Source organism: Hemibagrus wyckioides, linkage group LG17, assembly GCF_019097595.1.
Source record: "Hemibagrus wyckioides isolate EC202008001 linkage group LG17, SWU_Hwy_1.0, whole genome shotgun sequence".
NCBI lineage: Eukaryota > Metazoa > Chordata > Actinopteri > Siluriformes > Bagridae > Hemibagrus > Hemibagrus wyckioides.
The window spans coordinates 19,891,081-19,903,249 of NC_080726.1; the positions used below are offsets into that span (position 1 = coordinate 19,891,081).

Consider the following 12,169-nt stretch of genomic DNA (forward strand, 5'->3'; position numbering starts at 1 on the left):
TTTTCTCTAATAGATTTCACAACTGTTTTTTTTGTGCTATTACTACTTCAGTCAATAGTATTGTGTTTAAAGTTACAATCTACACCCCAGAATTCAATAAATAAATAAATAAATATAATCCTCAGTTTGAAATATTAAAAGTAAATGTAAAAACAATAAATAAATTACTTTTAAAATTTGGTATATAAAATGTACTAATTATCAAACCTGTCGGTATTATCAATGGTATTACTAAACATGTAAATGAACTGCTAATCAGTGAACATGAACCTGCCTATTAAATGCACAACCAGTGTGTGTGTGTGTGTGTGTGTGTTTATATGAGGATCTTCCAGGCTTATAACCTGAGCTGATTAGCATCCCAGATGGGTCGCACGCCTCAAGACAGTCACGCTGTGGCGCTAATTAACAGCAGCTCTCCGGGGAATGCTAACGGCCTCCTGCACACGCCATGTTCAGTCCTCATCCTTATGTGAGTGTTGCTTTGATACACAGTCACCAGAACCATCTACATCTGCTCGCAATCGTGATGTTACATACAGTATCTCAGCAAAAAAGTGATTAGATTTTATTTAATGGATGTTAATATCTGAGAAGAGCAGACTGAGGAGGTAAAGTGTAATGTGAATGCTAAACAACATTTAGACAGCTAAATGGCTAACACTTCACTTATACTTCTGCTCAAGATTCATTTTCAGAGAAGTTAACATGGCTAAAGAGAGCATCGAGAAAACAAGAAGAATAATGTCAATAGGCTTAGTGGTGAGCAGTGATTGGTTGTTGGGATCAGTCAGTGGCTGTTGAGAACAGTGGTGAATGTTGAGAATTTGTAGGGATCAGAGGTGATCAGTGACTGGTTCCAGCGAGCAGTGATCAGTCAATTGTTGTTAAGAATAATTGATCAAATTCAAATTCAAAGATCTTTTTATTGATCAAATTCAAATTTTATTTGTCACATACATAATCGTACACAGTATGATATGCAGTGAAATGCTTACACGACTATTTGCTTTGACCCTTGAAAAAGAATAAGGACAAAAAAGACAGGGATAAAATGTAAAATATAAAATACGTAATATAAAATATAAAAAAACCCTACAATTATAAAATATAAAAAACTACAATTCACAGTAGGTAAATGAAAATAGAATATCATATAAATAAAATAAAAATATAAATAAAGTAAGGTAGGGTATCTGTGTATACAGAATATATATATATATATATATATATATATATATATATATATATATGTATATATATATATATATATATATAATATAAAATATATATAAAAAATGTAAGATATGTAAAATGTAAACAACTGTATTATACTGTATTATATAGAACTATATAAAAATGTAAAATGTAAACAACTGTATTATACAGAACTATATAAAGTGAATAGTGTGCAATAATGTGCAAGGTGCAGACAGCAGCAGTACGGGGTGGTCATTTAGTGAAAGAGCAGTGGTATTGTCCATCTTAAAGCGCAGATGTGCACAAGTCCTCTTTGTGTATAAACGGGTCCTGTAATGTGCAAATGTATGGTACGGTTTGGTGTTTTCCAACACATGTGTGTAGGAAGCATTGCAAGTCCAATCAGTTGAGTCCTATGTGGAGTTCTGGTTGAGAGACCATATAGCCTGCGGGAAGAAGCTTCTCCTCAGTCTCCTCAGTCCTCAATGGTGATCAGTGAGTAGTTGTATGGACCAGTGGTTATCAGTGAGTGGTTGTTGGGATCAGTGGTGATCAGTGAGTGGTGGTTGAGATCAGTGGTGATCAGTGAGTGGTGGTTGAGATCAGTGGTGATCAGTGAGTGGTTTTTGGGATCAGTGGTGATCAGTGAGTGGTTTTTGGGATCAGTGGTGATCAGTGAGTGGTGGTTGAGATCAGTGGTGATCAGTGAGTGGTGGTTGAGATCAGTGGTGATCAGTGAGTGGTTGTTGGGATCAGTGGTGATCAGTGAGTGGTGGTTGAGATCAGTGGTGATCAGTGAGTGGTTTTTGGGATCAGTGGTGATCAGTGAGTGGTTTTTGGGATCAGTGGTGATCAGTGAGTGGTGGTTGAGATCAGTGGTGATCAGTGAGTGGTGGTTGAGATCAGTGGTGATCAGTGAGTGGTTTTTGGGATCAGTGGTGATCAGTGAGTGGTGGTTGAGATCAGTGGTGATCAGTGAGTGGTGGTTGAGATCAGTGGTGATCAGTGAGTGGTTTTTGGGATCAGTGGTGATCAGTGAGTGGTGGTTGAGATCAGTGGTGATCAGTGAGTGGTGGTTGAGATCAGTGGTGATCAGTGAGTGGTGGTTGAGATCAGTGGTGATCAGTGAGTGGTTTTTGGGATCAGTGGTGATCAGTGAGTGGTTTTTGGGATCAGTGGTGATCAGTGAGTGGTGGTTGAGATCAGTGGTGATCAGTGAGTGGTGGTTGAGATCAGTGGTGATCAGTGAGTGGTGGTTGAGATCAGTGGTGATCAGTGAGTGGTGGTTGAGATCAGTGGTGATCAGTGAGTGGTGGTTGAGATCAGTGGTGATCAGTGAGTGGTGGTTGAGATCAGTGGTGATCAGTGAGTGATTTTAGGGATCAGTAGTGATCTGTGATTGCTGGAAAAAAAATTTTTTTGCTAAATATGTTTGGTATCTGGTTCACTATTTCACTTGTTATATGCAATATATATACTCAGATTATGCACAATTACATAATATAATGGTAATAATCCAGGTTTCCAGGTTTAGTTTAACAGTCCACAAGGGGTTAATTATGAGGGTTTGCGCATCACTGCTACGTCTCCAGCAGCTAATCAGGGAAGCATGGAAGAGTTTCTTGCCTCATCTTGTTGTTTCTCTCACAATCACCAGAGCTTCACTGCAGGATGCTAATCTGGTACACAGTGGGACTGACCGAGTGCTAGTTTGTCATTTCCACTTACTCGGGATGGTGCCAGTTGAGACGGGGTGCTTTCTGTCTGCTCTCTGTCTGTTTTTTGCCAACTTATCATGTCCTAGTCTTACCGTCATTAATATTTTATGCTAACATTAGTGAAGCAAAGTACCAGTCTTTCCTTTCTGCTCCGTAACAAATTGATGATTTAACCATTTCTAGAAAAGTAGCACGATGACACGGGAAAGAGTTTTTCATTTCATCTTCAGACATAACGTTTTCAGAAGTAAACGATTCAGCGAAAGACCTTTCAAAAGCTCAGAATAGCATCGATTTACAGCAGGTGGTGCTAACAGCATGTTGAACCATGACCCTCAAATTTAATTGTCTTTTGTTCCTTAAACCTTGTATTTAATTAAGCAACCAGACACTGTGGAGCCTTTCAGGAAACATGCAGGAGTGAAACATACAAGACCCTGAATGCAGAAATCGTTCATGAAATATCTATAAAAAATTGAACTATAGAAAATTTAAAAATATGAAAATAGTGTTTTCTTTTGTTTGTTTTTGTTAAAAAATACAACATTTATATAATCAGATACATTTATAAAAGTATATTTTATATATCGTGGTATTTTTATCTAAAAAATGTCTGTGTATAAAATTTATAAAGTATATCTATAAAAATGTTTAACAAATGTGTATATTAAAAAAAATTGAATTATCAAATGTAAAAATATTAAATACTAAATATTAAATAGTTAAAATTATTATTATTATTATTATTATTATTATTACAAATTATATAAAATAATAATAAATATAATTATAAAAAATAATAAACATAATTTAGGTAAATAATTGTGATTAGAATCTAATTTAAAAATGAATTAAAAATAATGTAAAAAAAACATTTATAAAAATGTTGTTTATGTTCTGGTTTGCCCCCCCCTCCACACACACACACACACACACACACAAAGTACTTGAGTACACATTTTAGGCAAAAGTGTTTTAATTTCTATTCCATACTACAAGTACTTACAATATTTACAGTAAAAAAAAGAAAGAAAAAGGAAGCAACCAAACAATCAATCAATCAATCAATCAAAACAAATTCATCAGTAAAGGTTATTTTGTTTAAATTTCTTCCAGTAGAATCAGTGTACAGTCTCATCTGCCTCAATGTAGCACCTACCACTGCACTGGCTTGTGATTTGATTTACACTCTCATTAGTTCTTTGTTATTGTTGCTTTCTCATATCCTCATATCCCGCCATGTCACGAAGAAAAATGAAAACGATCTAAGCGTACGCTATGTTATTTCAAGTTATTTTAGAGGTAGGCTACGGCTAGGCTTATCAGTAGTGTTGAATTAGAGACTCGGTGCTCAATAAGACTCAAATTAAAAAAGGATTAAGACGGATCAAGAATGTGAGGAAAATAATACTGCAGTGCAAAGACAGATTTTTATTATTTTATTATTATTTCTTTTATAGATGTGGTTACTGAGGAGGCATATTAAATTGTCGTTTTAGTGTCCAGAATTGTTTTTTCAACTTAATTCTGTTTGGGTTGAAAATGGTGTATAATTAAACAAAAATCTAAAATATATTTTTTAGAAAAAGAAAAAAAAGTCCAACAAGAAAATTGCTGAATTTTTCATTCTAAAAATAAATCATTAAAAAAAAACATATTACTGTGTTTTCTGGACTATAAGAAGTGACTAATACATTATAAATTGTCTTTTTATTTATTTTTTGTTCAAAGTTTTGCTATTCTCTGGCTGAAGTAATAAAGACAGACATAGATGCTAAGCTTTGAACCTCTTTAAACATCATAATCACAAAAAAACAGCAACACAAACTTTATTAGCGTCAAATTACCTATTAAAATAAAATTATGTGTTTAAAGCTTTAGCGATGCATACATCACTTACAAAGAGAAGAAAAATTTGTAGTAAAAACGCAAAATAGTTACGATTTTTAGATAGTTTTATTACGAAAAGAGCTGCCTCTCATATTTTATCCATTTTTCAAGTTATGTAGTTTTCAGCTAAATACATTTGTTAGAATTCTTAATAATTGGATTTAACTGATGTTCAATATACACCCAATATTCACTGTAAAACCGATCAAATTTCCTTTAACATCACAAAACTCGAAATGTTCTCCAAGCAAGATCATGTTGCTCATGGGAGGCGAGCGAGAAGGGGTCGGTGCTTCTGTGGGAGGTTACTTAATATTGATGGTTCAAAACACCTCCACAAATGTCAATCATCCTAGATTCATCTGTTGTTTTCGTGAAGGGGGTGAAGCTTCGGGGAAAAAACAGCATGTTTTTGAGATTTAAAGTTACTTTGAGTTTGCTCTCAGGTCTTTAGCCTTAAATCAAACTTTTTAAATGATTTTTAAATTTAATTGAACTCACTAAAATCATTTATGACTTTAAACTCACTTTTGTAAAAAAAATTATATAGGTCAAATTTGCTAACATTTTTTGTAGCTAGGTAAACGTATTCAATGCTAACATGTATGACTGGATTACAGTTTCAGAGGTAGTTTGAAAAACATTTTTAATTCGCACTCGGAATTCAGGCACATTCTGACAATTGAAACGGTTGATTTTCGTTCAGTTTACGACTTAAACTACTGCTAATTCTAAATGTTTTGAATGTTAAGCATTTCTCGAACAAAATGTAGCTGGATGCTTTTTGTATTTTGTCACAACTTATTGTCCAAAAAAAAAAAAAAAAATGAAAAAATAGAATAAAATAAAGAAACAAACAAACACAAAAAAAACCTGAAAGAATGAACAGATGCAAAATAAATGTATTCAGACTTTTTGTAAAAAAAAAAAAAGAAAAAAAAAATTCATTTACGTCCCATTGTTTCCCGTCTTGTATTTACACTCGCAACTGTACATGGATTTTATTTTTTTTGGAACTCTGTTTTGTTTCTGTTGCTAATAAACGAGATCAATTTAGGTGTTTTATGGTAACGCTTTAAAACTATTGCTTCAAAATTCGATAACATGGCCCGAGTCATTATTAGCAAAACATAGTGTTGCTAAGCGTAAATTTTCTTAAACTGGCAGCTGAAAATTGACATTACTATGCAGTCGAAATGCATGTGGAGATCGCTTAATCAAGGAAACATTCCAAATGTTCTCCAAAACGTTCCTGAATCATTATTATTATTATTATTATTATTATTGCAAATTTGCTAATGTAGAAAAAAAACTCACGCAGTAAAATCAGTAGTTCATTAGTGGGAAAAAAAAAGAAAGAGATGGCATCGTTTGTATAAAGAATTGTAAAAATTCTGTTTGTCCATCTCGTGTTGGTGTTAGACGAGAGAACCAGCCCGGCTCTGAGCAGGAACCATGACGGGCACGGCACCCATGCGCTCCAGCGCTGCCTGGCTGACAGCGTACGAATGAGTGCGGCTCGGCAAGTGCGTGTGGGCGGAGGCAGAAGTAGGTGGGGGTGTTGTGGGTGGAGCTCGCTGACTCAGCGAACCGTTGCTGCGCGTCACAATGGGCGCAGAATTGGCGGTCACCACCAGAGTTTTGGGAGCTGGGAGAGTGTGTCCGCCGTTTGCGTAGCCTACGCCCCCTCCAGAAACAGTCCCGGCTCCAGTTGTGAAGCTTTGCCCATCATAGCGAGTGTATGAGTTGGCGTCGTAGCTGGCTTTGGCGTTGTGCCAGTAGCGGCTGTTGTAGGTGTTGGTGGAGGTGAGCGTGTCGTTCTCTGAGGATGAGGCGTCCGCTTGGAACGCCTTCACCGACGACGATCTCTTCGGCGGAAGATCGTCCTCTCTGAAAAATGTCCCGGAACAATCTCACTTCTGTGATTTATTTACGATAAACTTGCTTCACAACAACAAATCAATAAGTAGTTAATGGAAAAATTTTTTTTTTTTTTTTTTGCTTCATCTCAACTCTAGATTCTCATAAGAAGAAAAAAAGTGACTCATTTTTTCCCCCCAAAAAATCTATCTGCATTTTTTTGCTCTGTCTATCAACAGTCTTGAACAGAGGAGAAGTCAGCGCTCAGTGAGACTCACTATAGTCACAAATTAAAAAGGGATTAAAAAATAATACTGCAGTGCAAACAACGAAGATGATTTTTAAAGCGAAATAAGAGGACGCATTAGTTTGAGCTTTAATCTGTTTTTTTTGTTTGTTGAGGTAAATCCTTATAATGAATAAATAAATTCTGCGTAAAAAAAAGTGGGCCTCATTTTTAAATAGATTTAAATATATGTAAATATTTCTGTGGCTAAACCAAACAGGAAACTTATATAAATATAATAATATATTTAATATATATAGTAAATTTTACCACTGATATATTTTGAATATATCTCAGCCTGCTCTGCCCTGGGCTGATTGTGGCCCTTGGCTGACTGTGTGATACCATTTGTTTATGACCTCATCTTATGATCATGATATACTTTGTTTTTTGTTTTTCTGATGAACATGTGCCAAACACAGACACTCGCTGACCGTTATTTAGATAACCATTTTCATAATAAACTCGCCAAACCGCCAGTGAAAATGTCAACCACCATGTCTATTTCTGCTGACGTCTTTCGTTTACCTATAGATAACACCGAATATTACGTCTTTCTCCTGTATAAATACTCCCTGTTCATCTCAGTAACTTTTGAAGAGTTTTGCTATTCAATCAATGTCTCTGTGTGGTTCTTTGGCAAAAAGCTTCCCTGATATCAGGAGAGGCAGCGGCAGCAGCATGACTTCTCTGAGTGAACCCGAAAATTACATAACAATCACATTTCTTCGCACTCATGTACATAAATATCAAAACATGTCATTTACATTTACATCATGCCCACAAAACTTCAGAAAAAGCTGAAGAAACTGTGTGCCAAATGATCTAGTAATGCAGCTCATCCACTGCAGAGTGTAAACCACTATAGACACCCACTAACTCCTCCTCTTTTTATAGGGTGCCATTACTTTTGTACTGATTTTTCTCTGTGGACTAATGAGAAGTTTGTGAACACATCAAACATCCCAGTGAATGATTTACTTTTTTTATATATATTAAGATATAAAGGATGGACTCAGAATTCATCACAAACAAACAAAAATTGTACATAATAAGCAACAAGAAGTAGAAGAAGCAGTTGTCGGCTCTCACCTGATTTCGTTGGGAATGTCATCGTCTTCGTATCGATTTTTATTCCTCAAGTAGAAAAGCGTAACGATCACCAGCAGGGCGAAAATCACTGCCGCGAGGACGCCAGAGACGATGGTTCCAGCGATCAGACCAACGCTCTGGGGCTGAGCTGCACATCACAGACACATTAAAGTTAACATGTATAAATAGTACACGCGTAATATTTACTATATAACTGCGTAAAATATTGTGAAGATGGCGTACACTGAAAACCATCTTCAAGTTTTTGTGTTAGTATTGCATAAAAATATCATGCTCTGTTTCAGTATAGAGTGTGATATAATTAACGTACAGATATAATTAATAAAAATTAAAGTAGTTATCCTCACGATTCTAGTCACAAATATTGCAAATCAGGAATTTAAATTTTTTAAATGTAGTTTTAAAAGAAATATGACAACTGTTATAACACACAGTAGCTACATTCATGCAACTGAAATTCAAATATTAGCGATTCAAGTAGTGATATAGGTGAGTTGTTAAATTCACTATAAATCATTGTGTTTTAGGTTTTATGCTGTGAATTTCACAGACCTTTGATACCCAGAATTAGAAAATGGTGGATATCAGGATATCAGAGAACAAAATACCACATTTAATCCGGTGCTGAAACCAATGGGAAAGATTAGGACTGGATTTAAAGATTTAAAGACATGATTTTTTTTAGATTTATACTTTTTATACTTTTATAGTTATACTTCTTATACTTTTATATTTATTATATAAATTTATATTATATTATATATTATATATTATTATATATATTATATTTATATTATTTATATTATTATTATTACACTACCAGTGAAAGGTTTGGACACACCTTTTAATTCAATGTTTTTTGTTCAGGGATTTATTTTCTACATTCTAGAACAATACTGGAGATTTCAAAACTATGAAATAACACACATGGACTTAAGTAATCCATATGTAACGACAACAAAAAACAGTCAGTTGTTATTTTAAGACACGATGGTCAGGTGTTCTGGAATAGTTCTTGCAAGAACAGTCTTGTCAAGTGCATTTGGAAAACCCATCAAGCACCATGATGAAACTGGCTCACATGAAGACCATCCCAGGAAAGCAAGACCAAAACTGACCTCTGCTGCAGAGGAGAAGTTCATTTAGCGTTACCAGCCTCAGAAATCACCAATTAACAGCACCTCAGATTAGAGCTGTTATGAAGGCTTTACAGAGCATCAGTAGCAGACATATCTCAATATCAACTGTTCAAAGGACATTATTGTGTATTTCGGCCGCCTTCAGCATTGTTTTACAATGTAGAAAGAAATAAACATCAGGAAAGACCATGGAATTAGAAGGTGTGTCCAAACTTTTGACTGGTAGTGTATGTCTTGTCATGTTTTCCCCGATATACACTTTTTCAGATTTTTTAAGTGAAGCTCTTTCAAAGAATAAAAAAAATAAATATTTTAAAGCAAAAATGTTTGTCAGTTAGATCTTGATATCAGCTGATACTCAACGTTTCACAACGTTTTTCGAAAATTAAGACAGAAAGTGAGATCATGCCGTCTGTGGTGTTAATTAGTAATCAGGATGTTAATTAATAATTAAGATTCAGGTGCCCTTTTTTAAAGCGATAAACAGGCGAGACGTGACTCACGTGTCACCACCTGCACGTTGAGTTGACACGTGCTGGTGCCGATGGCGTTGGAGGCGGTGCACTGATACACACCCGACGTCCCCACGCTGATGTTCTTCAGACTCACCGTGCCCTGCATCTGATCTGAGGATGACATCATCATCATCGTACACACACACACACGATTAGGCTACAGTGAGGAGAAGGAAACATCTCGTTACAATTTGCTGTACCTAAAATCCTGATCGTGCAAATTGAGACAAAACAAAAACAAAACAACAAGAGTAAAACCAAACCAAACAAAAAAGTTTGCCTTTTCTATCTATCTGTCTGTCTGTTTGTCTGTCTATCTATCTATCTATCTATCTATCTATCTATCTATCTATCTATCTATCTATCTATCTGTTTATTTGTTTGCAATAAGAGCATTTTTTGTTTGTTTTGTTTTGTCTGTGTTTTATATATTCTATTTATTTACCAATAAATATCCAAATATTTAAACAAATGCAGTAAACAAAAAGTGAACACAACAAACAAACAAACAGTATAAGCTTATTTTGTGTGTGTGTGTGTTTTTTTTTTTACCCATAAATGACAAAGATTATGTGAAATGTTATTAAATTATGCTGTGGCTCAGCATGTAATCTAATTTCGAGAAGTAAATATGTAAAAATAATAAATAAGTCGTCCCTGAGAATTAGGTTAAGCAGGGCCGAAATGGATTGCAATCTAATATGCATAAAAATGAACTGATTCACTGAAAAGGGCTGAGCTAATCTGAATTTTAATAGCTTAAGTGAAACAGGAAACGGAAATGATTTAAAAAATAATAAATGTAAGAATGAATTTAAAGCGGAAAGTGAAAAAAAAAAGTAACTGAATTAAATTTCCAGATATTTTTATATTCACATAAGTTAACAATGAATACGCTTCAAAGTAATAATAATAATAATAATAATACACATGAATAAACACAAAATGAATTGTAATGAATGTCTGCATCATGTACAGCAAAAAGAATGACATTTTATTATATTTATAATAGTAAATTCTTCTAATATAAGCAACAGACAGTACTGAAAAGCTTTACAAGAAACTAGGAACAATCTGAGATGTGCTGAAGAATGAACGTTGAGCTGAACTTAACTGCGATTCTAAATCTGTCCACCAGATGGTGCTACAGCACTAGACAGGAAAATCCCACATGCTTCTTTTATGAACATACAATAAGCTTAAAAATCATGACCTGTAATGTGACAGCATATACATTTTTTTTTACAGTTTTTCATTTAATAATAATATTTATAACACAGACACAAACACACACACACACTGTACCTTGCATGGCACCAAGAGGGAGTTTGGGCATCGAGTCGAGCTTCTCCCATGAGTACGTTGGCGTCGGAATTCCCTCTTCAGAACCACAGAGCAGCGTGACGTCACTACCGACATCAAGAGAACCCTGAATACGACATACGGGCAAAGATGGGGGGACTGCGGAGAGAGAGAGAGAGAGAGAGAGAGAGAGAGAGAAGCAGAAAGAGACAAACAGAAAGAGAGAGAGAGAGAGAGAGAGAGAGAAAGATAAAGATGGAGAAAGTGATCGAGAGACAGACAGAAAGAGACACAAAAAAGTGTGTGTGAGAGAGAGAGTAATCGAGAGAGAGAAATCAGAAAGAGATAAACAGAAAGAAAAAGCAAGAGACACAAAGAGAACAAGAGAAAAAAAAAACAGACAGAAAAAAGAAAGACAAAGGGAGAGAAAAAAGAGACGGAGAAAATTATTAAGGTTGCCAGTAGATGGCAGTATTGTACCACTTATCCTCAACTCTTTCACAGCAGTCCACTAGGGGATGAGCTTTAATGGGAAACTAATCACCCTCAAGTTTCATCACACCATCGCTGATTCTTTTCTTCCTGTAGCACAGCATGGAGTGTTTGCTTAAATGTTTCAGGTGTGAACTCGAGTCAGGAGACAAACGCAGTATACATATATATATATATATATATATATATATATATATATATATATATATATATATATACATATTTTTTCAGTCTGTTCATTTGTTTTCTCATCTGAATTCAGCGTTGAATCTGTTGCTGTTGATGGTGTTATGAACATTTCTGTTTTTTTGCAGACACATGACCTCCATTTTGTGCATTATTTCCCGTGAGCGACTCACAGGCAGGGTTCGAGTGACTCTGATTACACTGAAGTGTACTTGAACTCATCCTGTTCAGATTTTTTTTTTCAGACACCCAGTAAAGCATTGCTGTCGCTGAGCAGATCGACGCAGATGACAGCAAACTTGAGGACTCTTATGTTGCTCATTTTAATGTTTCACATTGTGCTGCATTGGTTTAAAAAAATGAAAAGAAAAAAAAAAGTCGCTTATTTTTTATCATTATATCTTATCATTATATCTTTTCATTTCGATCGTTCTTATTTTCTGATGTTAGCAGTATCAGCTTCACCCT

At 35.0% G+C, this 12,169-nt stretch overlaps 1 protein-coding gene across 1 annotated transcript in view; it reads right to left on the minus strand.

Moving 5' to 3' along the window:
• Positions 1 to 3,887: 3,887 nt before the first annotated feature.
• Positions 3,888 to 12,169, minus strand: part of igsf11 (immunoglobulin superfamily member 11) — a 77,585-nt gene continuing 69,303 nt past the window's right edge. Inside the window, exons 4-7 of the mRNA XM_058414599.1 lie at positions 11,027 to 11,182; positions 9,710 to 9,832; positions 8,047 to 8,194; positions 3,888 to 6,698 (exon numbers count right to left, since the gene is read on the minus strand). Coding sequence (XP_058270582.1) covers positions 6,227 to 6,698; positions 8,047 to 8,194; positions 9,710 to 9,832; positions 11,027 to 11,182 — 899 coding nt within the window. The 3' untranslated portion in view covers positions 3,888 to 6,226. The remainder of the gene's footprint in view (positions 6,699 to 8,046; positions 8,195 to 9,709; positions 9,833 to 11,026; positions 11,183 to 12,169) is intronic.